At 36.1% G+C, this 25,460-nt stretch overlaps 3 protein-coding genes across 9 annotated transcripts in view; 2 read left to right on the top strand and 1 right to left on the bottom strand.

Annotated features, from left to right (window-relative positions):
- Positions 1–6,098: 6,098 nt before the first annotated feature.
- On the top strand, positions 6,099–12,640 carry LOC135846789 (pickpocket protein 19-like). Its single transcript, XM_065366072.1, has 8 exons — positions 6,099–6,287; positions 10,222–10,408; positions 10,543–10,688; positions 10,850–11,301; positions 11,385–11,441; positions 12,024–12,147; positions 12,243–12,340; positions 12,435–12,640. Exons 1-8 carry the CDS (start codon positions 6,103–6,105, stop codon positions 12,638–12,640), a joined length of 1,455 nt encoding a protein of 484 aa, XP_065222144.1. The 5' UTR covers positions 6,099–6,102.
- Positions 12,641–12,879: 239 nt separating this feature from the next.
- Positions 12,880–16,824, top strand: LOC135846788 (pickpocket protein 19-like). Its single transcript, XM_065366071.1, has 10 exons — positions 12,880–13,067; positions 13,153–13,356; positions 13,491–13,656; positions 13,699–13,889; positions 13,975–14,143; positions 14,223–14,460; positions 14,579–14,641; positions 14,711–14,843; positions 14,928–15,025; positions 15,250–16,824. The coding sequence occupies exons 1-10, from the start codon at positions 12,880–12,882 to the stop codon at positions 15,444–15,446; spliced, it is 1,647 nt and encodes a 548-aa protein (XP_065222143.1). The 3' UTR covers positions 15,447–16,824.
- Positions 15,433–25,460, bottom strand: part of LOC135847116 (mucin-5AC-like) — a 321,695-nt gene continuing 311,667 nt past the window's right edge. For all 7 annotated transcript variants that reach the window (XM_065366534.1, XM_065366536.1, XM_065366537.1 and 4 more), the window contains 8 exons: positions 23,699–23,823; positions 23,380–23,600; positions 20,452–20,907; positions 18,918–19,199; positions 17,702–18,694; positions 17,498–17,619; positions 17,344–17,414; positions 15,433–17,004 (listed from right to left, as the gene is read on the bottom strand). In XM_065366534.1, coding sequence (XP_065222606.1) covers positions 15,849–17,004; positions 17,344–17,414; positions 17,498–17,619; positions 17,702–18,694; positions 18,918–19,199; positions 20,452–20,907; positions 23,380–23,600; positions 23,699–23,823 — 3,426 coding nt within the window. In that variant the 3' untranslated portion in view covers positions 15,433–15,848. The remainder of the gene's footprint in view (positions 17,005–17,343; positions 17,415–17,497; positions 17,620–17,701; positions 18,695–18,917; positions 19,200–20,451; positions 20,908–23,379; positions 23,601–23,698; positions 23,824–25,460) is intronic.

The following is a 25,460-nucleotide window of genomic DNA, read 5'->3' as shown; positions in this document are numbered from 1 at the left end:
TTATTTTCCCCAATATTCCCATTTCACCCCCAACCCTCTCTAAGACTCATTTTTACATCATTTTGAGGGGTAAATATGAGGGGAGGGGGTTGAAAATTTTTGTGGGGATACCTACTAAGGATATACATAACATACTGAAAAATTTTCAAAATCGGTTGAAATGGGGCTGAGAAAAATGTTATTGAAGTTTCAGAAAAGGGGGGTTCCCCAAAAAGATGAGGGGGTGTGGATCTGAAACTTTCTACGCGGAAGTTTCTCAATGGTACCTACCTTCCATACTAATATCAACTCGAACGTTTTCGGGGACCATTTCACCCCTCTTAGGCGCCTATAGCCTTTATCTATTTTTCAGAAAACCCCCCTCATTTAAATGGTTGCAGTTCCGTCCCCCTTGAACATACAAGGAAAGTTGATACATCATTAGATCGGAAATTTGACGTAGATTCTTTTATCTATTACACATTTTTCGCTAAAATGCAATGCGGGGGAGAAAATGGCGAAAAACTGATTTTGGGGGAGGTTCCACGCCCCTTTGAGGGGGTTCCGGACCCCGTACGGGCCAGGACTTTTAGTATGTTGTTGAGGGGACCTCTGTGAACAATATTTGCGAAAGATCTGTTTGATAATAATTTTTCCTGTAAAAATGTCTTTAATGACTGGACTACATCTCTGTTCCAAAATAATGCCATTTTTAGCATCGCAGTTATTTCGACATTTACTGCACTTTCTCTTCAAAAAGTGGAAGTGGTCTTAAAATAAACGTCTAATAAGGCCACAATGGTCAAAATTGAGCTGGAACTTGAAATTCATTCGGGGAGGGGGAGGGAATCAACTAGGTACCTATCTCAGTGTTGAGTAAAGAGTTTGAAGTTATCTACTTATCTCTGTGAAATTTGAGAAAATTTTCACGAAAAATGGCTAGACCCACTGCCTGGAATATTTTTATACGTCGTAGGTACTTAGGTATGTATGTTTCCAGGAAATTTTACAATTTTTAAGTTGACAAGGAAATCTTTCGAGATGTCCACCTATAGCTGCCCAAATTGATATGTAGATTTTTAGTGAATTTTTAAAAATTCAAAATTGATTTATGGTTTTTTTTTTAATGTTTTGAAGTTAATATTGTCTCTCTCTCGAACAGAATTTTGCCACTTCTGGTCATTCTGGAGGCTCCAATGCAATTTTCAATTACCCCATGATTTCAAATTTTCTCCAGAACACATTGAAATTAATTCAGGCAGCTTAAAAAATCGAGTTGGAGCTTATTCTCAAACTGCTGGAAGCGTTCATTCTTATTTGAAGCAATTTCCAGTTTAAAAAATAAAAAATGAGTGTAAAGGCTTCTTTCCAAGAAAAGTTCTGTATTATGAATATGTTTTTTTGCTTAAATTTACTCGTCGTCGTTTCCTTATAAGCGGTAGGCCTATTGGCCTGTCTGCTGCGGTGTGGAACCTGTTGAGGATGAGCCTGAGGTATCCGTGAATTTCCTCCTTGGTCTCCCCTGCTTCTCTTCCCCGTTGGTGTATATTGAAGGACCTGTTTCGGTGATCTTGTTTCCTCCATCCTTTTGACATGATTTCTCCAGTCTTTCCTATACTGTTTTATCTTCTTCATGACTGGCTTCACTCCGAGATCTGCTGTTATTTTCTCAGATGGGACTCTGTCTCTGAGAGTCACCCCTGCCGTTCTCCTCATGAACTTCATCTCTCTCAATGCTTAAAATTCCAAATTAAAATATCTGCAGGCAAGTAGATATCAGGAAGTCATTTTTGAAAGTTTGATAGGTGGGTACAATTTTAGTGATAGGTAAGGGTAAGGGCACCAATTATGGACCAGTCCGCAATATGGACCAGTGCCCGTTCTCGTTGGTAATTAGCGCAATCTGTCAGGAAAAAATGTATTCTGATGTATTTTTCACCAAAAAAACGAATGAGACAAAAATTACAACTGTAAAGTCAAAACTCGCTGAGAAATTTACAAAAAAATGTTTTGAGACACTGAAAAAATTTTTTAGCGTGTTTTTCAACTTTTATTAAAATATATATGTGGTGTAATTTTCTAAATGTCATTGATGTTTATAATATCAAAAAAGGATGTAGTTTCTGCTGGAGTGATCAGTTTTTGCTAAAAATGAGGGTATGTACAGACATTTTTGGTGCAAAGTTTTTTTTATGGGGTGCGCTAATATGGACCACCTGTGATATTGAATTTTTTACTCATTTTTTACAGCCGCTGAAAAGGGGAATGCTTGAAATACTTTTTTTTGTTCATTTCTACTAATAAATATGATGTTTTGAAACGTAAAAATATGTTTATTTTGAAATTATTCTTTAGGTGCCCCATATTGGGCATCCAAAATTTTGAACTGTCATTTTGACACTCGTCATTCAACAATTTGAAAAAAATATTCAAAATTGACCTGAACTGCTTAGAATAAGTTTTTTTGTTCATTTCTGCAAATAAATATGACCTTTTGAAAAATGTGAAAGTATGTTTATTTTGAAATTTTATAGGTGGTCCATATTAGGCGTCCAAAATTTCAAACTGTCATTTTTACACTCATCACTCAACAATAAAAAAAAACATACTTAAATAAGTTGACCTTCACCCCTGAAGTTTTGTACAGTGTTAGTGGAAGGATGGAACTTCATTTTAAGCCTTTGTGAAGGTTTCTACCTCCTATAGTTTTCAAGTGGCAATCCTCCAAAAAAAAGTGGTCCATATTTGGTGCCTCTACCCTTACATTGATTTTTTTCCTCCCAAATCTGGCACAATTTCAGCAAATATTTAGGTTACACAATATTTTTTTGCATGTTTTTAAAAGCTAACATAAGTAATATCAGAATGTCAACAAGATTTTTGTTCTGATTTTGAAAAGTCTGACATAATGTCACAAAGTTAACAGCTTTTTATCCAAGTTTTCTCAAGTTTGACATTGTCAAAAATTCAACAATATTGTTAGGTAAAAGTTTTCAAAAATCAGCCTCTCTACATAAAATTCAACCGATTTTCTCATTTTTGACATTTCCGCCTGGAAATCGACCCAAATGTGGATAAACTCTTTATAAATCTTATAAATCAGTCTAGAATAAAGAAAACCTCGATTTTTAGCTGCTCAAAATCGATTTCCACGCCTTCTGGAGAAATTTAAAAATTTTGGAGAAATCTAAAATCGTACTGGAGGCTCCAGAATGACTCTAAATGGTGAAATTCGAATTTTGGAAGTTGGGTTTAGACAAGACAGAACCATTCGTACAAATTTCAAAAAGTTTTCTTTTTAAATACATTAAAAAAAAAAGTTCAAATTGGAGACAAACTCGTTTAAAGTCGTTAATAAGCCATTACTCTATTTTCAATTGCACGAATTGATTGTCACACCATATCTGGAGAAATTTTATAAATCTGAGGAATCGAAAATTACGCTATATAGAGGCTTTAGATTAGAATGGCTCAAAATAGTAAAATTTGGACTTGGAGGGTTGGTTGTAGTTGAGAAAAAACTATTAGTGTAAATTTCAATAACTTCCTCACGAATATTGTTTTTTTTCTGATTTCTTCTTATTCTAGTCAAAAATTGCATTCGAGGTTTCAGTTCAGAAATCGGCTCAAATAAGGATAGACTCGTTAAACAAATTCAGTGTGAGCCTCAGCTAGATTTTTAGCTGCCCAAATTAATCCTTCCAGCTTCTGGAGTCATTAAAAAATTACTGAGAAAAAAATTTCTGCTGGAGGCTCCAGAATAGCAAGAATTTTGAAATTATTCTATTTGAAAGAGTTGATACTTACTCGTATATTTGTTTCAGGATTCAAAAAAAAAAACATCAAATCGCCGAAAGTGGTCAATTTTGAATTTAAAAAAATTTTCCGAAAATCGAAAAGTCAATTTGGCCAGCTGAAATTGTGGTTTTGAAGGCTTTGCCACATGTTTTTTCCAAAAATCGCGGTCTTCTTCAAATTGAAGGCAGCAGAAACCTCAAGAAGTCCTTTCGAGAGTTTTAAGACGATTTTTGAACAGTTTTCAGGAATTACTGACGGATTTTTTGATAATTTTTACACAGTTTTAAACGAAATTCTTTTCGATTCCCAAACAGATGTGAAGCGGAGGGTCAAGATTTTTCTATTAGAAACAATGTACACAATCAATTAAAAAAATTAAATTTTTTTATGTAAAATAATTTTGTATTTTTGAAAACATAAAATCATTCGACATGTTTGTTTCCAACTCCTCTTCCAAAATTTGTTCGAAACGTATCTGGCCAATTGGCTGGAAAAATCTGCATGAGGGGGGATCTAAGTTGAAAAGTTGGAAAAATCTGACGAAAAAATTGTAAAAATTTCAGTCTTACCCCCCTCCCCCTTACGACATGCAGTATCACTTCGTCGCGTCTTTGACCACAAATTTATTATGTAAGCCTATTATGCTCCAATTAGGCGGATCATTTTAAGACCACCAAAATTAGATATCATACTCGTATTATGAGGAAATACAACACGAATACCTTTATTGATCCAATTTATTTATTTATTTACATCATGTACATATCATCTGATCTTAATACATATTGAATAAGCTACACACTCCTACACCTGTGCCTACCTACTTCCAGTCATCTGTAAAGATCAAGTGGTCATTCATTTCTCTAATCCACATTTGAAAAGTGCAAGTACAACACGATAAAAGCAGAGAATATGATAAATGATGCGACCATAATTTAACCCATACGTGATTGAATCATTTCCGACACATCTCTTCGTTTGTTGCGGTATTTCTTCTCATGCGATTGAAAGATAACACGTTGGATTTCTCGGCTCTCCAGGCATAGGCAGCGTGTCGCATTAATCAGCTCACCTGTAAATGCAAAAACGTACCTACGTTGGTTTGCTTACATCTTACGATAACCTGTATACTTACGTTAGAAATATGCATAAGTCCAAGTTGTAGATAACTTTATGCAGTTCACTTCACACTGTGTATGGTGGTTGGCTGTGTGCTCTCGTATAGATCATCGATTACCTCACATACTTATACGAGAGCAAAAGAAGTAATAATCGATTATCAAACGACGAACATGTTGCGAAAATCGATACGTACAAAAGATTGTAACCGGTTATGGATTAAAAAAAGCATAATGCTAGAACATATTCAATTAGCATACGACCAAAAGCTATAATTATTTTAATTAAAATACCACTTAGGTATGACTTATAATAATAGTCATCTTATCATAATGTATTATGGGTAGTGTACTCTATAAAGACGTGTACAAAGACTTTCCATCTTTAATGATACGCTTTGACAATGTACATACTGTATAAGTATATTATGGACTCGAGTGTAGGCGCTACAATTCAAACCAGCCCTGTCCATCATACATGCTTACTAGTATACGATTATGACCGAGTGATAAAAATTTCACTCGTACGTAACCGCGTTCTAGGTAAGTACATCGAGCAATTATCGATGAAAAAAAGTGCCATAAAAGTTTAACGAATTGCTCCAACTCGAAATAGGTTAATGATGTCGTCGCAGTGCGATGGTGGGAGGGGGAGACGTGGATTTGGAATAGGAAAATATGTATACGTCATATAACGAGATTCTCGACGTTTTTCAAAATTCACCGGCAATTTTTTTTGAGGCATTGTTAAAAATGAATCGTTTGCAGAAAAGTGTGACAAGAGGTAAGAAAACCTCTGTAATAAAAAATATGCTATCGCGAGGCACTATACACGGATTGAAGTATTTATTCGATGAAAATACCAGCAATACGGAAAAGTAAGAAGACGACTATAAATTCATCGTGTATCTATGTATTGCACCTATAACTTGGCAAATTATTATGTAATATGGAAATTTTACCAGCGAGGCAATAAGGCAGAAAAATTTTCAACTTTTTTTTCTATTTGACTGGGGTCTTGAGTATTTACTTATGTGCCTATATTGCATCGTTAGTGTGGTAAATATGTAGGTACCTATTATTAATATACCGCAGAGGTCATACTTGTTTGGATTTTGATTTGTGGTACATGTTCGCTTAGATGATCGAATCACGAACGAGATGTCACTGAGTAGATTTATGTGTGTATGTTTGCAGACTATTTTGGATGCTGGTGTTCACCGCAGCGTTCATTGGTACGGCGGCTCATTTATTCAAAGTATGGGATACGTATAGAAACAATTTAACGAGAACTACCATCATTAGCACATATTTCAAGTATACCAATGTGGCGTACCCATCGGTCACCGTGTGCGATTCTAGTCGTGTGGATTGGTCCAGAGTGGATAAATTGTAAGTATTGGAGACATGGCAATCTATCGTATGATGAGAGCTACCTAGTACCTCTACTTACCTTATTTAAATAATTTAATAAGTAGGGATCCAAAATTCGCAAACTTCATCATGAAATTTCAGTTTGGGAAAGTCATAAGTCATAACTTTGAACATTTGCATATTTTTTGGTACGGTATTCCTTTTTTGTCACATTCTCAGTGATCAGAAATAGACCCTCTTTGCGTGAAAACATAGTCATAAGTTCTCGAATAAAAAAACCCATGCAAAAACTCCGTGGAGGCGAATTTGCACCTTGAAATTCAGCCAAAACGCCACTTACGAGCATCGCCCATGAAAATGAACGTCACATTCGGAATCAGCGGCCCAAAATTAGTCCAAACTCGTCTTTGTTGTGGACCAGTCGCTCGCTTGTCGCCCAAACGAGCTGGAAATTTGCGTCTGGAGTTTTTTTTGAGCCGCCGAGTTCAATGGCGGTATCGGATTTTCACCAAACTCACGCCATCACTGGGAAACTCGGTTGGAATGCACTCATAAGGCTGAAATTTGGGGAAATATTTTTTGCACGACAAAAAAAGGCGTCATCACGACAAGCTTTTTTTTTGTTTATAAAAGATGAATGAACGACGAAAAATTATGAAGTTCCACGCCAGATGATGCCCGACAGTAAAGTATTTATGAAGGACTATGATTTAATAACGAGATAAGCAGTTACTCACAACAAAATAATTTCATACACGACAACAAGACAGAACATTATCAGTTCAATTACAATTATATTTTGTACAAATTTTGACAAATAATCAACTGAGGGGTTCTTTCAAAAAAAATTGAGTGAAATTGTACCTCAGTAGAAAATAGAACCAAATTGGCCTAAGCGAAGCGAGGGCAAAAGCTTAGGAAAAAATAAGAATTTTGAGGATAGATCGGTGATTTTGTCAGCAAATGAACAATAGGTAATTAAATACATGAATGTAAAAAATTTGAATTTTTGAAAACTAAAACTAAAATATTGTTGGAATTTTTGTATTTTCCTAACTTTCTTGAATTTCCCACAATTTCCCAAGTTTTTCCTACTTATTCAGAACCTGAGGGGGCCAAGCTGTTGCACCTTAGCCCCTTTTGCTTTGTCACTGAGGTCAAAAGAGGAAAAGGGGTCACCCAACGAAGTCAATGAAAGCTATACTTTTATAAACACTAAACAGAATTTTTTTTAATATATATACTTTGTTTCTTTGTATATTTTTTTATGTAATTTCTATATTTTTCAAACATTTATTTCTGTTGGTAAAATGCCTGTTTTTGATAGAAAAATGTTGTTGTGCATTGCCTTATATAGCAGTTGCAAGTAATAAAATGTTGTGAATTTTTGAATTAGAGGTTGGATACATTATTTTGTTATTGGAGTACCTTCCAAGTTGGGGTATAAGCTCTTTATTTGGGCCGGGCATCCGCTGGGATCGCTAGGGTCGCACCAGTGGACTTTGATTTTTATCAGTTTATTTTTGGTAATGATTGGCTTGTCTTCCTTGATAGAACTAGAAATTTTAACGGCTTTCTTGGGTTTACAAAAACCTCAGAGCTAGGACATCCTTGAGCCCAGTCAGCATTTCAGCCTTCTTCTTTTTGGCAGTTTCGTGAATTTCATCTTTACTAGGCATAATAAAAAATCAGAGTAGTTGTTGACGGCTCGGCATAAGCAAACTGACGAAAATGTGATAGAGAATGTTTTGATATACAATTTCAGTTGAATTTGAGTGTGTTTGTTAATTGTTTTTGTTCATTTGAACACATCGATCCACACAAAAGTTTCTTCAATACAAATTATTTTGAAAAACTTCGAACTTTATTTATGTCAAAATATCCAATTAACACGTTTTCTTCCTCATCAGATTCTAAGTCCAAACAGTGACACTAGCGCTGTCTGGCCCGATTTGTCGGGGATTTCCAATTTAGTTGTGGTAATGATTTTTCTGGAAAAAATGTGATTTTTCAAGAATCCAATTTGAGTAAATGAGTCAGAAATGGGTTCCTGGAGGGGGGAGGGGAGGATCGAGGACCTCAGTGCAATGATTGGTAGCCTGGTACAGTTTGATTGGAAGACTGTGGGGCAGTTTTGCAAAATCAAATTCAGCCAAAACATTACTTATGCACATTTCCCATGAAAATTAACGTCATATTTGGAATCAGCCACCCAAAATTAGTCCAAAACACTCCTTGTTGTGGGCCAGTTGCTTACATTCCTCTAGCATCTTCGAATCCACCACTGCCTACCCATTGAGTCAAAGTTTTGAACCAGTGAGGGTTTTCTAACCCTGGTAATGACCTGGGATTGAATCAGACACCATTTTCAACCAGTGGGTGTTTTCAGACCCTGGTAAGGACCGGGGGTTGAAGCAGACACCGTTTTCAACCAGTGGGTGTTTTCAGACCCAGATAAGGACTTCGGGTTGAAGCGGACACCATTTTCAACCAGTGGGTGTTTACAGACCTGAACAAGGAGCTGTGGTTGATGCAGACACCGTTTTCAACCAGTGGGTATTTTCAGACACTGGTAAGGACCTGGATTTGAAGCAGACAGACACCGCCTTGAACCAGTGGGTGTTTTCAGGCTGTGGTAAGGACCTGAGTTTGAAGCAGACACAGTTTTTAACCAGTGAGTGTCTTCAGACCCTCGTTCTGGTAAGGACCTGGGGTTGAAGCAAGACATCGTTTTGAACCAGTGGGTGTTTTCATACCCAGATAAGGATGTGGGGTTGAATCAGACACTGTTTCCAAACAGTGGGTGTTTACAGACCCAAGTAAGGATCTGGGTTTGAAGCAGACACCATTTTAAACCAGTGGGTGTTTTCAGGCTGTGGTAAGGACCTGCGGTTGAAGCAGACACAGTTTTTAACCTGTGAGTGTCTTCAGACCCGGGTGAGGACCTGGGTTTGAAGCAGACACCATGTTCAACCAGTGGGTGTCTTAAGACCCTGGCACAGATCTGGGGTTGAGTCAGACACTGTTTTCAACCAGAGTGTGTGTTTAGAGACCCAAGTAAGGATCTGGGGTTGAAGCAGACACCATTTTCAACCTGTGGGTGTTTACAGACCCAAGTGAGGATCTGGGGGTTGAAGCAGACACTGTCTCAGACCCTGGTAAGGATCTGCGGTTGAAGCAGACACAGTTTTCAACCAGTGGTTGTTTTTATGCGCTGGTAAGGACCTGGGATTGAATCAGACACAGTTTTTAATTTGTGGGACGTGGGTGTTTTCAGATCTTGGTGAGGCTTTCAACCGGTGGGTGTTTTCAGACCCTAGTAATGTCCTTGGGTTGAAGCTGACCCAGTTTTCAATCAGTGGATACCTTCAGATTTGAGTAAGGACCTAGGGTTGAATCAGACAGTTTTCAACCAGTGGGTGTTTTCAGACGATTGTAATGACCCGGGGTTGAATCAAACGTTGTTTTCAATTAGTGGGTGCCTACATACCCAAGCAAAGACCTGTGGCTTTCTTATGTGATGTGATGCAACCATTTCTTTGAGGTTGGGGGAGGGGAGATAAAAACACCTGCTCGCCAAATCCAGTCAAATTTTGTGTCCAAAGGTATTTCTTTGGGGTATTCCGCTCCTGATGTCAACTGTTCATCTGAATGCTTCATTATTCAAAAAAATGCCCATAGGGTGATTGCTCGTAAAACTACTCTCAAAATCAATCGCTGGTTCTTAAATTTTGAGGAAAGCACAATTTTCTGCTAAAAGTCGTATCATTACAAAGAACAGGATGCAAACTAAAAAAAAAACTTACCGGATTTAAAATCAGCAGTACCAACTCGTACGCATTCAGGCATAAAATGTACCTACCTACTAAAATACCACTTTTACCTACTTGTTGTTCTGTATGAAGAATTTAGTAGATTGAATTTTTCTAAAACATAATTTTCTTCGTTTCAGAAATCTAAGCGATTTCCTAGACAGATCTGCGGACAAGAATCAATCAATGCTGATGTCAGACTTTAAAATCTTGCTGGCTGCTCTATCAACAGCACAGTTCGGTGCTCCTAAAGATTTAAATCACGTAAAAAACGTTTACAGCTTGAGATCGCTAAACGAGGTTCACATCAGTCGATTATTACGACAGGTATGAATGTATTGGGTACTCACATGGAATACTTATACGCGGGTGGAAAGGGGAAGTGAAGCTTGAGGAAACGATACGCGATTGTGATGCTCATTACGATAGATACTTAATTCCACTACTCATCCAATTGACAGGTGGTCAGGCGTTGCGAACAAGTCTTCGAGACGAGATGTTGGTGGCGTACGAGTTGGTATCGTTGCTGCGACTTATTTGAATTGCAAAAAACCGGTTATGGATATTGTTACAGTTTTAATTCAGATATATCGGAAAAAAGTAAATTGTAAGTAAGCATTTTGCGTTATAGGTTCACTTACCTGATTACATTACGTATGGCACATATAGCTATACTTAGTCTACTTATCTACTCTTATTTAGCATTTAATCACATGATCGAACCGACCAAGTACATATAACGAATAAGTACCCACGATCATTTCGCAGGCTGTCTCTAAATTACGGCTTAGACGGTGATAAACGACCCGGCTGGACAGACTGGCACGGTCAAATGAGACCCAGAAGAACAGCCGGACACGGTCCCTGGTCCGGCTTACGATTCGTAGTCCGAGCTCAACCATTACCATCTTACGTTAACGCCAAATCCGGCGTAGTCGTCATCGTAGGTGATCCCAGTGGTTTCCCTTTTGAAAACGACGTGTTCGTGGGCAGTGGTAAAATCGGTCATATTGGAGTTCGAGGTGACGCCGTATTCACTACAGATAGACTACAAAGGTTACCCATATCTAAGAGAAGATGTCTATTCCCAGATGAAGGCAGAACGCTGTTCAGAGGGTACTTGAGGCAGAACTGCATTGCTAATTGTTACAGGAAATTTGTGCAGGCTAATTGCAAGTGCTCTCTGGATTTCATCTATTATCAGATACCTTACAATAGTAGTAAGTTAAGGAATAGCTCATGAATAAGTTTCGAAATGAGTGATCGAGAAGATTATCGTACCTATAATTTAATCATGTTTCAGGTAGCAAACTTTCTCCCTGTAAGATGAAACATCTCACGTGCCTGGCTGAGTACAATTGTGAGTATTTACCAGATATTTCGAGTTCAAGCTACTCTTTAATACGTAGTTGATTTATACGTGTATTTTAATTTTTTTTTTCAATTTTTAAAAATTCGGCAAAGATAGCTTACACTTGGAAATTTGAGTCTAGCCATTTTAACGTTTATTTGAATTCATTAAGTCAAGTCTTAAAATACAATTTATTGTAAAAAAATGACATTTGTAATCAGCAATGTTTAATAAGTACCTAATAAAAGACTTCTTCTTTTTCAATCAAAGCAGAAAAATGAATTTAAAAAGTTCAAGTTTACACCTTAAAATGGTAGAGATATGCAACCAAAACAACACCAAATTGTTATTTTCACTAGTTTTGGAGGCAAAAGCTTGAATTCGTCGTCCATTTTGTGATTGGGGTGAGCGTGTGAGAGCTTTTGATAATAGAACTTAAAAAAATTAAAGGATTTATTATTTTATTATTATTATTTTTGACACATTATATACTTACCAGCTTACAGATTTTTTTTTATTTTCACAAATTATTGAGCACTACTTAAATTTTATTTTTTGCTTACCTACTAATTATGAATTAATTTTGAACAGATGCGTTCATAAATCACCTAAGTGAAGAGAGCATCAACAACGAATCCGAAATGGGATCTTTTTGCAAATGTCCTGATGACTGCGTGAATCAAAAATACATCGCTAAATTATTCACTAAAAATGGGTAAGTGAATGAATACTAATTAAGGAAAAAAGAAAAGAAAACTTTAAAATGCTATATTATTATAGATCACGTCTCAAATTTGAATTTTTTAACAGGGAGGCTTCGAATAAAGTAATTTGCGATGTACATTTCGAGAGATCCTTCTGTTCATTGTACAGAACTGATATATCTTTTGATTACATGGATGCTCTAGGTAGGTAATTTCAACAAATGAGTACCTGTTTGACTCAACAAAGATACTTATCCGAACTATTTTGCGAATTAAATGTATTGAATTCTTGTTGCAGTATCATATGGAGGTATTTTTGGCCTATTTCTGGGCGCATCTCTCCTGAGCATGGTCGAAATAATTTTCCATATTGTGAGAAAAATTCTATCCTACATACCTAGAAAAAAGAAGGAAAAAAGCAACACCGTTTCCAGCAATAATATAGCCGTATTTTTCAAGAGAGAATTTCCGTTTTATTATAATGGTGCTGACAATTACGAATAAAACGTTTTTTTTCCTTTCGACAAAGAAAGCTCTTTTGTTATACGGTACCTATAGATATCTATTTTGACAATTTTATTGAAACGTCGATGTAAATTGAGCAGCTTTTGGGTGAAAATTGAGGGAATCTCAATAATGGAATGGCTTACAATAATTTCTTTTACGCGAAAAAAGCAAAACGACTCGATCAAGTACAGGTATTTTTTACCTAAATAAAATTCAACACCAGAAGTGTTACAAACATGTACGCGAGTCGTAACTTTAAGAAAAGAGCTATTCGTAATTTTGTGAAAATTAATTTTCAATCTAACTTCGCAGCAGATTTAAAAGATGATTCGTTTTGGAAAAAGTACAGCACAGATTTGTGTAATAATTTGTCATTTCATGGGCTCAGTCATTTTGTGGATAGTGAACGATCAGTGGCAGAAAAGTAAGTTACCTATCAACTTTTTTTTTTCAGTAAAACGACTTTAATGAAGATAGTGCCCTTTTCATTGGAAATTATCATTCGATAGATTTTTCTGGGGATGCTTATTTGTGGGAGCTGTGATTGGTGCAGTAACATCGATACGATTAATATGGCTGAATTTTATTCAAAGCGTTACAGAAACTGTAGTAGAAACTACATATTACAAGTATTCGCATGTGGCTTTTCCAGCTGTGATTATTTGTGAATCATCCAGAGTTGATTGGAGTAGAGCTTTGCAGTTGAATGAAACGTAAGTGATGCTTTTCGAGAGTAGAGAATTTTTCAGAATTGATCTTGAAGTTATGTTAATGAATTTTTTAAAATGCGTAGAGGTAGGTACCTATCTCAAACTCTTGTATTGTATGATGAAAATTGTTTTATTAGTAATGTTCCAGAAATGGATAATGAAACGAAACCAGCGATTTTGGATCTGCTACAAGCTCTGGCTGGAATAGAATTTGGAGAATTTGATCGATTTGAGGTTCTTCGAGAGCATAAGCATCTGTTACCAAAGCTTCAAACTATCAAAATATCAGATCTACTATTAAAAGTACTTAATCATGGACCTATATTTTAGGTGCCTACCTAATTATTTAATAAACCTTCCTTATTCCTGCTACTTTTGGAACCCATCCAGGTGAAGAAATCCTGCGAAGAATTATTCATTGGAAAATGCTGGTGGAGAAGCCATTATATAGATTGTTGCACAGTGTTCGAGTTATCAAAATCAGAATTTGGCTACTGTTACGCATTCAACTCTGATCTATCAGAGTATAGTAAGAAGTAAACATCACTCTCTCCCTAATTTTAAACGCTCCTCACCTTTGTAAACATTCAAATACCTACTCCTCAATTATCTGTTTGTAAGACTCTCACTAGCCGAAGAGGGCATCGAAAGTTACTGGAGAGATCCAGATGGTGTCTTGAGACCACGAAGAACAGGATCCAGAGGTCAATGGTCAGGATTACGAGTGACTGTCCACACTCCACCTGCAGGTCTGCTCACACCACGAAATGATATCAAGGCAGGGCTTAAAGTAGGTAAAGCAAAAATCATAACATCTTTGAATTTTTCTGCTGACAATTCAACGTGAATACTATCACCTTGAACATCAGGTATTTGTGGGTGAACCAAGATCCTTTGTGATGGGAGGTGAAATCACAGTAGCAGCAGGCCAATATGGCAATGTACATATTTGGGGTGATCGATTATATTCAACTGATCGACTCCGACTAATGGATTCTAGAAAAAGACAATGCTTATACAGTAATGAAGATACAGCCTTAGGCCTTGAATACTACTTGAGGCAGAACTGTAAAATGGATTGCTACAAGTATCACACTTATAAATATTGTAACTGTACTCCGGATTTTATGTTTTTTGAGTTGAACAGTAAGTTGTGACCTAACTCATGGAAGAATTTGACTTTGGCATGAGCATTGAACAGCAATACCTATTTATTTTGTTTTAGATAATAATCCTGCTTACCCTCCATGCACTGTAGAAGATCTACTATGCCTGAGTGATCATAATAGTAAGTAGGTAGGTAAATTTGATGAAATTCCATCAATTTTGGTATCATCTGTATCATTAATGTGCTTAGGTATCTTCAACAACATGCTACCACCTTTTGCACAAGCTTTCTTTGAACCAAATGAGACTGGAATGATGTGTGATTGTAAGGCAGACTGCACTCATCAAATGTACATTGCTGAAATAACCATAGCAGAAGAATCGTAAGGAAGCAAGATTCATCAACAAATTAAACCTAAAAAATCTTTTCCAATTCCCTATTGATGTTGCTGTTCATTTCCTTTCAGAAATTCGTCTCATGAGGTGATGCTGGACATACATTTCCGTCAGTCCACCTGCATTTTATACAGAACTGATGTCACATTCAGTTTGCTTGATTTGTTGGGTAGGTATCACTTCAAACAATTTTTTTACTCCTATAGAGAGTTGAAAATGGAAAAAAGATATCTGTGAACATTTTGCTCAACCTAACCTAACCACTTCTACTTCCTTGTTTCAATGATTCAAAACCTTTCCCCTCAGAAAATATCTCACCATTTCCCTATGTAATTTTTCAAACTGATTTCCAAACTGAAACTGTCTTATTGAGTACCTATGCCATCTTTTCAGTTGCTTTTGGAGGATGCACAGGACTATTCTTAGGTGGATCATTGCTAAGCTGCGTCGAACTTCTGTATTTCCTCACATTAAGACTGTACTTCCAATGGAAAAGTTGGAAAACCAGTACTTCTACTGTTGGCAGCGCCACAACCTTACAATCATCATCAACAACAACAACACCAGACAAAGGAGTAATAAAACAATAATGTATTTTTGTATATTTGTTACAACATAGTAGATACTTATACAAATTAAAAATTTTTGTATCTAAAAATAAATACAGTTCGTTGGAAGAGTAAGAAATAAATAATAAAAACATTTGCAGTACTTTTTTCTTCATAATTGTGTTTTTCATTAAATTGTTTTCAAGAAGAAAAAATAGAAAAATAGGTTCCTTAAAAAATAAATAACGGGAAATACAACATAACAATAGAGCTATCATCCACAATACATTACAATATGGATAGTGCACTCTTTCTATAGGTAAGTATCTGATTGTCTGCCTTTGGGAAGTACATAATAAACAATTAACATACCTATTTCAAATTGATAACAAGTAATACACATTACACACATAGACAATGTTAATCATGATAGTCATCATCTCATCACTTGACTCTGACATTCCTTAAATTATCTCTATTGAAATTTTTAATCGAGGATAGTAACACGTCTCTTGGATTCTCTGAACATGGTTTTTGATAACTCATCCTATTTTGGCTGACTGGTTTAAGGGAAGGCATTACAGGAGGTGGGGGAGGTATACCTACAGATTTTGTGGTGATAACTTCTGCAGGCTGGGGTGATTGTTCTTTGCGGAAAATTCTGAAGAAAGATTTCTTCTCAGGGGATTGTTTAGGAGTAGAGGGTTTTTCAGCAGGAGTTGATTTATTGTCATTACCATTTAGTTTCTCTGTCTCTAGTAATTTATTTTTATAGTTACGGAAGGTGTATTGTTCACTGGATCTTGTTGCTGATGATTCAGGGGGATTGGTTGCTGGTGCAGTCGTGAAGACTGGATAGCTATGGCGTTTAATTGTCGTATCTTCGGTTATTTCGGTAACAGATTTGTACTTATTGTTGTATGGTGCTGAGCAATTGAACATGATTTTGGTCTTGGAGACATTATTCGTGTAACTGCTGGTGGTGGTTTCAGTGGTGGTGGTTTTTTTGGTGGTGGTAGTGGTATTATCATCATAATTGCTGTGACCGTTGACAATACCATTGACTTTGGTGGAAATAGGCTCAGTACCATTGACTTGAGTTGGTTTAGTGTTGTTGACCATCATGCTTTGGGATCGACTAACTCCATTGGTCAAATGGTCACCAAACATGTAACAAGAGGCTGGTCTGGGTTTTTCTTTATTGACGTTTTTGACTGGATCATTGACCTGGTAGGTTTTCTCCAATTGCTGGACGAATGGCTTTTTGAACTCGACAGCTCGAACAATAGGTACGCGAGATGGGTCTGTGTTGTTATCTGATCCGGCAGACTTTGATGTTGAATCTTGATCGCATTTTGATTGGTCGGCAACACCAGTCTCAGAGCCGTTCTGGTTTGAGGAGAACATCTCAGCGTGCCGGCGAATGTTACCAAAAACATAGTCTCGATCAGTTTTGATGCTTACTTGACGTTTTGGACGTTCATTCCAAGATTGTAGATTGACAGCTGGGGTGGCTGATGAGTCTTGGCATGAGTTCTTTGCTCTGACATCTACTTTGAAGGCTCGAGCACGTGATGGGTAGTTTTCTTCTAGAGCAGTTCTGCAAATATGAATAATAGTAAATTAGCCATTGATGTGACAATATTGCCAAATATACATAGATCAATATTTTGAACATGTTTGAATAGCAATGCATAATTTAGCAGAAAATGATTGCAACTGATCAGATCTAGACATTCCTCAGATCCAATAAGAGCGTTCCAGATTTGATCAGACCCATTAGGGGAGATATGATCAAATCTGATCAAACCCAATAGGGAGGCCACATTGGATCTGACCAGAATTGATCAGACCTGATCAGATCAGATTCAATCATTCACCTTTGATACAAGCCATCCTATTCGATAACTTTTAAATCCCTATATTCAGTCATACTCACTTTGACGTTATACTTTGTACTTCTGGAGGCAACTGTGGTTTGTTTATCTGAGGTAGAATGTCTTTCAGTACCTGAGTAAAGATCATTATTAGTAAATGAACCATAACTTATATTTTTTAGAAGATCAATTTCCAAGGACTCATCAAACACTTACTTGCACTGATTGTAATTCAGGCACATTCTTTGCTTTCAGTCTAGACATCCTTTCATCATTCTGCTTCCATTTCATGACTTGATCTTGTAGCTCTAGTAGTTCATCATCACCTCTATTACAATCTGCATGAAATGAAACAAGAAAAGAACAATTAGAATAACATTTTCAAACCTTCAATAAAAGAAAGTAGAGACCAAATCTTACCTTTATTGATACTGATCTCACTAAGGGTCTTGCGAAGTCTAGCCACAGTTGGTTGCACCTTGGGCTTGATATCCTCCGCAGTCTGAATACTCTCTGAAGACGAATACACAGGACTATTCTGCTCTGAAGAATCATCCTCTTTAATATTCAATTTGCCAAACCGATTAAACTTTGCAAAATTACCACTGAGGAGCGATATGTGTGATTTAGACCGTTTCACGGGATTATTAGGAGATTTCTCAGTGCTAAAGGAGCTATGCCTACTCAGCCCATTTCCTTTAGAATCTGATCTCTTTTCAAATGGCAACTTGACATAAGGATGATTATTTTTAGCTATTTGGGTAGTCTTTGAAGTTTTCACACTGTCATCGTGGAAGATTTCAGTTGGTTTTGAACTCTGATACGTCGTAATGGTGAAATTCTGCAAAGTACTGCCACGTCGTTCTGGTGCTTTGGATTCTGTCGACGTTGTCTGCTGTATTTGTTGTTGAGGTTGCTGTTGAGGCTGTTTCTTGGCATAAGACAATGAAGAAGCTGAAGATACACAAGATGACATTGAAGATGTAGGTTCCTCTATACAAGATCTACCTTCAGATACAGAAGGTATCGATTCATCTGATCCAAGCCCAGAATCGTTTGTTGACACATAATTTACATCAATATATGGAGTTTTATCACAGTTACAATGCTTTTCAGCCACAACACCTGAGGCAACAACATTTTCTGACTTCTGACAATGGTTGTCCATCGATGATTGGCTGTTTGATTCTTCGTAGTAAGTCTTTTTAGCAGAAGTAGTAGTAGAGGGGGCTGAACTAGTGTTTGCAGTCAACAGCATGGGTTCAATTTTGATGGTCATCTGCTTGGCAATATCGGCCATCACATTGACGCCCATTGGATCCAGCTGTGGAATAACTTTGTACTTATTTGGAGGTGCTGAAGCTTTCTCTTCGGGCACCAGTCTTTTCTCAGTGACTACTTCAGTCAGATTTCCTGTGAACAAATAATTTGAAAATTACCTAATACGATTTGATAAATTCAATAGATGGGATGCAGATTGGCACTATAACTATCAGCTCCAGAGGTCAAGGTGGAGTTTATTTTTAATGGTTTTCAGTTTCATGAAATTCTACAAAAATTGCAAGACCTCAGAAAAATGGAAAAGTGTAATGAGCTCGATCTACCAATCTTTTACAATATCATGTACAATGCTCACCTATGGTTACAGTATCATATTCGGTTACTGAAGGGCTACTGCTTTGGTCTCGAAAAGCCCTCGGAGGAGAGGGCAATTTGTATTCCCAGTTAAAAGGGTCTTCGCCATTAGCCTGGCATTTTGCTTCGTCAAAACCGTTGGTCAGTTTGGGAGGAGATGGTAACACTGGTAATGATGGACTTTCGTAATCTTTGGTCGCATCATGGAATATTCTATCGATTTCTTCGTCGTCCATGGTTAGTTCCTTATCTTTAACATCAGATTGGGTATTTTTTACAGGTTCTGCGATAAAAAAAATAATAATTAGAATTTCCCAATAATTGATTTTGTAATAATTTTTAAAAAAAATGAATAATTCGATAGGTAAGAGGTACGTAGGTGGCTAAATATACATTAAATAGGTAAGTAAACAAAACACAAAAAATACAAAACAGGTAGGTAGGGTATTAAATAAACTGCAGCTACGAAAAAGTCACAACGAGAGCACATCAGAGAGAGGATCTACCTACTTGACAAAATATTGAATAAACATGCAATATCCTTACCTCAAGTGACACCGTTCACGAAGAAGAAGGACAACTCGAGAGCAATATTTTTGGAACGAAAAAGAAAAAAAAAAGAAGAAATAAATGAACAGAACTTCGACTGCTATAATTAATTACGTATAATCGAATAAATAAACACTGCAAATACATCGATGAAACTTATTCGAACGTAAATTCGCGCGATCGAACAAACGAACGCCGCCGATGCAAACGTATAAAAATCCAAAACAAAGCTATGCTCGATCTACGAGTAACACCTAGGTATAAGAAGCTACCTACCTATCGATAAAGTGAAGATGAAGGGGATAACTACTACGGTGCCACATTGAGTAAGGGTTCTAACCAAACTACCTGCTAGAAAATATCAATAGAATGGCTCTATAATTTTCTAGTTAGCAAGGCATTCAAATTATTGAGAAACTGGTCATTGACACCTTGGCTTTGATCTCGGCTACGTCTACGGGGAGGTGTAGGGGAACATTCATCGTAATCCACACCACAGGGACACTCTTTGGACCGTTTCGAGTCAAAAATCAAATGACGTCCATCATTAGGAAAGACGAAACTAATGGGTAGTTTGGAAAAAGGCAACGTGCCTTCGGAATACTTTCTGTACGAAGGTGGGATCTCCATGGAGGCGATCCTAGCCTCGATTTCGGATCGCCTGCGGTTCACGTAAGCTTTACTCATGGTGAACTCGTCCTCATCGTCAGGTACCTGACACGGAGAATAAGCTCGATGAATGGTATTGAATCGAAAATCGTCATCTTGGCCTTTCACCTGAACTCGAATGGGGGTTGTTTTCATCGGTGTAACGTTCTCAATATCGCTGTTATCGACCGAATCCGAAGACACCTCCAAGTTGAGGTTGTTCTCCGGTAAACTGAGATGAGACGGTTTATCGGGGATACAATTAGCTCGTATTTGTTTACTTCTTCGTAGCGTGCAGTCGTTTGCTTTGCCGGATGAAATGATCCGGTCGTAGTTACCTGGTTTTATAATGGCGTTGGTATTTCCGTTTACCATGGTCGTGGTAGGCGACGATTTGGTTAAAGAGGTGATTTTGCCGCTATCTACTTCATCTACAGCTACAGCACTACATTTATCTACTGATCGAGCAGCAGCAACCGGAGATGGTTTAAGGTCTGGTTTCGTCGGCGTTCGTTGCGTCGTCGTTGTGGTCGTTTTATTTGAGCTAGCGTAAGATGAAGTCGAAGTAGATATAGAAGTTGGTGGGGCCGTCGAAAAAGTAGATAATTTGTTCGAAGTTGCTGGTAACGTTTGACTTTTCGATACAACGTCTTCGGGGATGGACGCGAAATTGCGGCTGTTTGATGTGAAGTCGCCGTTCAGCGTCGTTGCTGGGGTCGATGACGATTCTTCTTGCAGAGAAAGCAGCGATTTCGACATCGGGGGTGGCGGTGCCGGAGCTTTTTTCTTTTTACCTGAAATAAGAGAAATGTAAACAAACGATGTTAGAATAAATATTGTAGGTAAATATCTTAATGGATCAACTTTTTGAAAGGCACATTATAGAGGGTGGAGGACAAATGGGGATGGAAAGGATCCCTTATTCTAATGATTATTCAAGGATTTCCTCATCCAAGAAACGTTAGGTAGGTATTTGAAAAATTCAGGGTTTGTCTAGACCATGTTTCTTTTCAGATGATGAATACCTACTTCTTTTTTTTTTTTTTGGTAGGAATTTGAAAAACCTTGAGAATCTTGTCTTTGGAAATTGACTCTTTTTCAAAAAAAAAAAAAAAAAAAACTGTGGTATTCTCCAATCATATCTACTTAATGGCGAAAAATTGACGAAAATAACGATGAGAATTTGTTAAACTTTACAAAAATATCACAACATGCAAAAAACTTTTCTGGAAACACCAAAGAGCAGTCAATTTCCTATAAAACAGCTGAAAATCAAGAGAAATTTGATAAGATAATCAAAATTATACATATAAAATATTGCACAAATTTTCAAAGTTAAAAAATAGCTCAATTACTGACACAAGATTCATTTTAAAAAAATAATAAAAATTCGTAAAATGAAAAAGGCAAAAACTAATTCACAAAATTCCCTAAAATTGGTGAAAAATCAGAAAAACATGCAGAAAAATTATGAAAATTAGATCGGAAAAAGTATACAAAATATCAAAACAATTGCTCAAAATTAAAAAAAAAACCACTCAAATCAACAACGATGACATAAAAAGGACTGCAAATGAAAAGAAACTTGATAAGATAGGTATCATCACAATTGCGCAAAATGATTAAAAAGTTTTTAAAAATTTATACAGAAAAAAGTCTGAAGAAGGCAACTTGAAAACTGTTGCCAAAAAAATTCATATTTCGAGCAGTTTTTTTCTACTCGTACCTACAACAAATTCTGAGTCCAAGTTTTCGTTTTCTGTTAATTTTGGGAAATCTTGTTCAAGTTTATGATTACTTATAGTATTTCATGAATTTTCATTTCATTTCAATCATTTTTGTGTGAATTTAATCAACTTTACATGTATTTTAGGTAATTTTTATTTTATTCATCATTTTATCAGATTTTTCTTGCAAATTTAAAGTAATTTTTAAAGTAGTTTACAAATATGTCAGCACAATTTTTCCATTAAAAAAAGTTTTCAAATGATAATTCTGGTAAATTTAAGATGATTTGTTGGTAAATTTTGGTAAATTACTGGCAATTTTTTGGTAAATTACTGTTTTTTTTTTTTAGAAAATTATTGGCCATTTTGGGGTAAATTACCAGTAATTTTTGGTGAATTACTGGATTATTTTGGCAAATTAAGGGTGAATTTTGGTAACTTACCTACTAGTGCTTTTTGGTAAGTTATTAATAATTTTCAAACAGAAATTTTTTGGTAAATCACTGGGAATTGGTAAATTACAAGTACCGAAAACTTGGAAAAAGATCTTTGAAAAAATTGTGATGAATTTTCGACATTTAGTCTGTGTTGTTTTTTGAAAAAAATTTGAAAAAAATGTCCAAGTCTATAACATTTTGAGTAAGTTTCAAACAAAAAACATAATTATATGTATGTAATTTTGCTTGCAAAGTATACACTTCCCCCTCTTTTTCTAAATTTCTGAACTAATTTGTATTTTCAGCAGGAATGATTTTTCAATAAATTATTCAAGTATGTAGTTTGAACGGCTCGGAAATGTGACCGATTGATTTGGGAAGATATAAAAATAGGATTAGAGCCAATTTTCGTTTTTTATGAGAACATTTTTATGGAAAATGGATTTTGAGTCTAACTCGATCCAAGCATTTGCCAGGAAAATTACCTGATTTGCCATATTAAATTTTTTGGGAAGTACCAATAAGTAAATGTGGGTAATAAAAAAATTCGTGAGCCACTTTCAAACAATATGAAATCCTCACCGATCGATTTAAAATGTGAAAAATACTCGTAAGTCTTACTTCAACTACAAATTTACTTCAATTCGTAAAAAATTCGAGTTTTCTAGGACAATGAGCCAAATCAATTATTTTTTTAAAATTCCGAAATGATCAAAAATTCACTCAATAGAGAATTTCATGAATTCTCTTTCTACCTTATTCTTATTTGGGATAACTAGCTACGTAGAAATTTGGCTTTGAACTTGCTTTTTTCATTTTTTTAAAGCTGTGAATTCCCTTCTCTCCCTCTCAAAAAATTAAATTACATATTTTTAAACCAAATAATAAAAATTGAGAAGCAAGAGTTATTTTTTCCGAACCTTATTTTTAAACGTTGAATTTTTCTAATGATTTTGCATTTTTATGACACCTCATCGTGTCCCCTTCGCTGTGTTATTTTTTTTACCCAGTGTAACCAAACCATACAGGAATATTTTAGGCTGCTAAAAGTTCATAAGAATAAACAAACATGTCAACTCGAAATAGGTACCAAAAAGCTCACCTCCAATACTGGCCAATGACATAGACGAGGCTGAATATTCCTTGTGCCTAATACCATTTGATAAAAAAGTACGCGATTTGCTATCGCCAACAGCCACCAAATTGGATAACGATCTCGACAAACTGGCGCCGATTTTACCGTTCATATGGGGTCCTTGGCCTTTGACGTTGCTCGGTGTTTTATCGGGCAATTTACTACGTCTTGGTAACGAATCCGCTAAACTGTAAATTACACCAACGAAAAACAAATCAAAATAATACCCACGTTGATTTGAATATCTATAGTGTGTAGGTGCATATATGGGAAAATTTCAATTTACCTGTTACTGTTTGATTCTGGACTCTCACTTAATACAGAAGATTCGTGGTAGCCGCTGCTATCGCTGCTATTTCTAGAATGCGAAATGGTCAACGATTCTGATACGTTTTTGGCTTCATGTCCATTCTGTAATAATGAAAAGAAAATACAGGTATGAATTTTTAGAACTAAATAGCTAGGTAGACAACTCCGAAATGAAAGAGTAGACTAATAAAGCTTATCGTTCAAGTTTAGGTATTTTATTTGGATTGTTTACTTAAATAGAATTCTTTCTTCAAGCAGCCTACACGTGAAACGATGCGGTATTTAACAAAAAAAATTGATAGATACTGTGATTCTCAAACGATGGAGAAAGAGAAGAGGAAGAGAAACACTAGAAATTTTTTCTAACGCCTGCGTCGCCGCAATGCCGCAAAATTCGCGTGAATCATAATTCTCAACAGGTACACATAGATATTTTGAAAGAGTAAATATTCACGCCAGACAAGGACAAGGTTATACCTACACAGATTCGTTCGTACATTGTACCTTTTTGAGGCTAATAATTTATTAGGTATACTTTGACAACTTCGAAATAAAAATAACGCGTTTTGTTAAATTTTTATTCTTAGGTGAAATTAGAGTAGAAAATTGTTCTTTTTTTGTTCGTTTGCACTTTTCAGAATAATTGGGAGGTAATATTGAAAAAAAAATCGAATAAAAGTATCTAATCAAGCGAAAGCATCGAAATACGATCCATGTTATTTTGTCAATTTTAAACCTTTTTTCAAAAATTCAGTTCGTTTTCGGATCATTTTCGGAAGTCATTTTTCGGGTGAAATACTCATAATTTATAGGCAATGAAAATTTTGAAAAGTAATATTTTCAAATAAATCATTCGCGAACGATGGATGTAAGTTTGGGAAATGAACGACTCGAGATTTCTATTTTTCATTCCTTCTATAAGCTACAGAACTTTCATAATAAAATGTTTTCAAATGACTCAGTTTTCAATTTGTCGAGGGAGGGAGGGAGGGAGGGGTCGATAAAGTCAAAATCCACTCAAAATAGTCTTTTAAATCATTTTTCCACTAAAAAAAATTAAAAATATTAAAAAAAAAATTGCAGAATTTTGAAGAGAATAAAATAAGCAGGAGATTCGTTTAAAAAAATTCAAACGTTTCAATTTCCATCTGGGAAGGAAGGAGGGAAGGACGAGAGAGAGGGAGGGAGGGGAGGGGAAGAGGGGGGGGGTAAGTCGAAATTAGTCGGGTCAAAACAAAACTTACTCAAGACGAAATTTTTTTATCATTTTTCTGCTTTTAAAAAAAGAAAAGAAATCGAGAGGGGAAGGGGTTAAAATTTAAGAAATGTGCAGAACATTTTTTAGAAAAAGAACCAAAATGTTGGGGAAAGTTCAAAATTTGACAGGAAAAAATTAGAAAAAAACACATTTGTCTACAAGTTGTGCGAGTGGTAGGGCAAAACAGTTCTTCCAATGTGCTGAAAATCCTCAAAAGCATGACAAAAAATATCATCGTTCTCGAACGATTCTTTCGATATGCCTGTATAGCTCCTTTAAATAAAACTCTTCTTATTTCAAATTCCAAGACGAATAAACTTTGAAGAAGAAAAAAAAAGGAAACATTCGAGAACGATTACTTGATGTAAAAAAATGAGTCAACGTTCGCGAACGATTCGTTCTGAAATGATTCACCGTTCGCTCAAACTTTTGTCTTTGAATCTGGTATCGAAACTGTTTCGCTTGGTGATAGTTACAAAGG

This window comes from Planococcus citri, chromosome 5 (genome assembly GCF_950023065.1).
Source record: "Planococcus citri chromosome 5, ihPlaCitr1.1, whole genome shotgun sequence".
Lineage (NCBI taxonomy): Eukaryota > Metazoa > Arthropoda > Insecta > Hemiptera > Pseudococcidae > Planococcus > Planococcus citri.
Note: the sequence above shows the minus strand (reverse complement) of the source record. Positions and strands in the feature narration are given on the sequence as shown.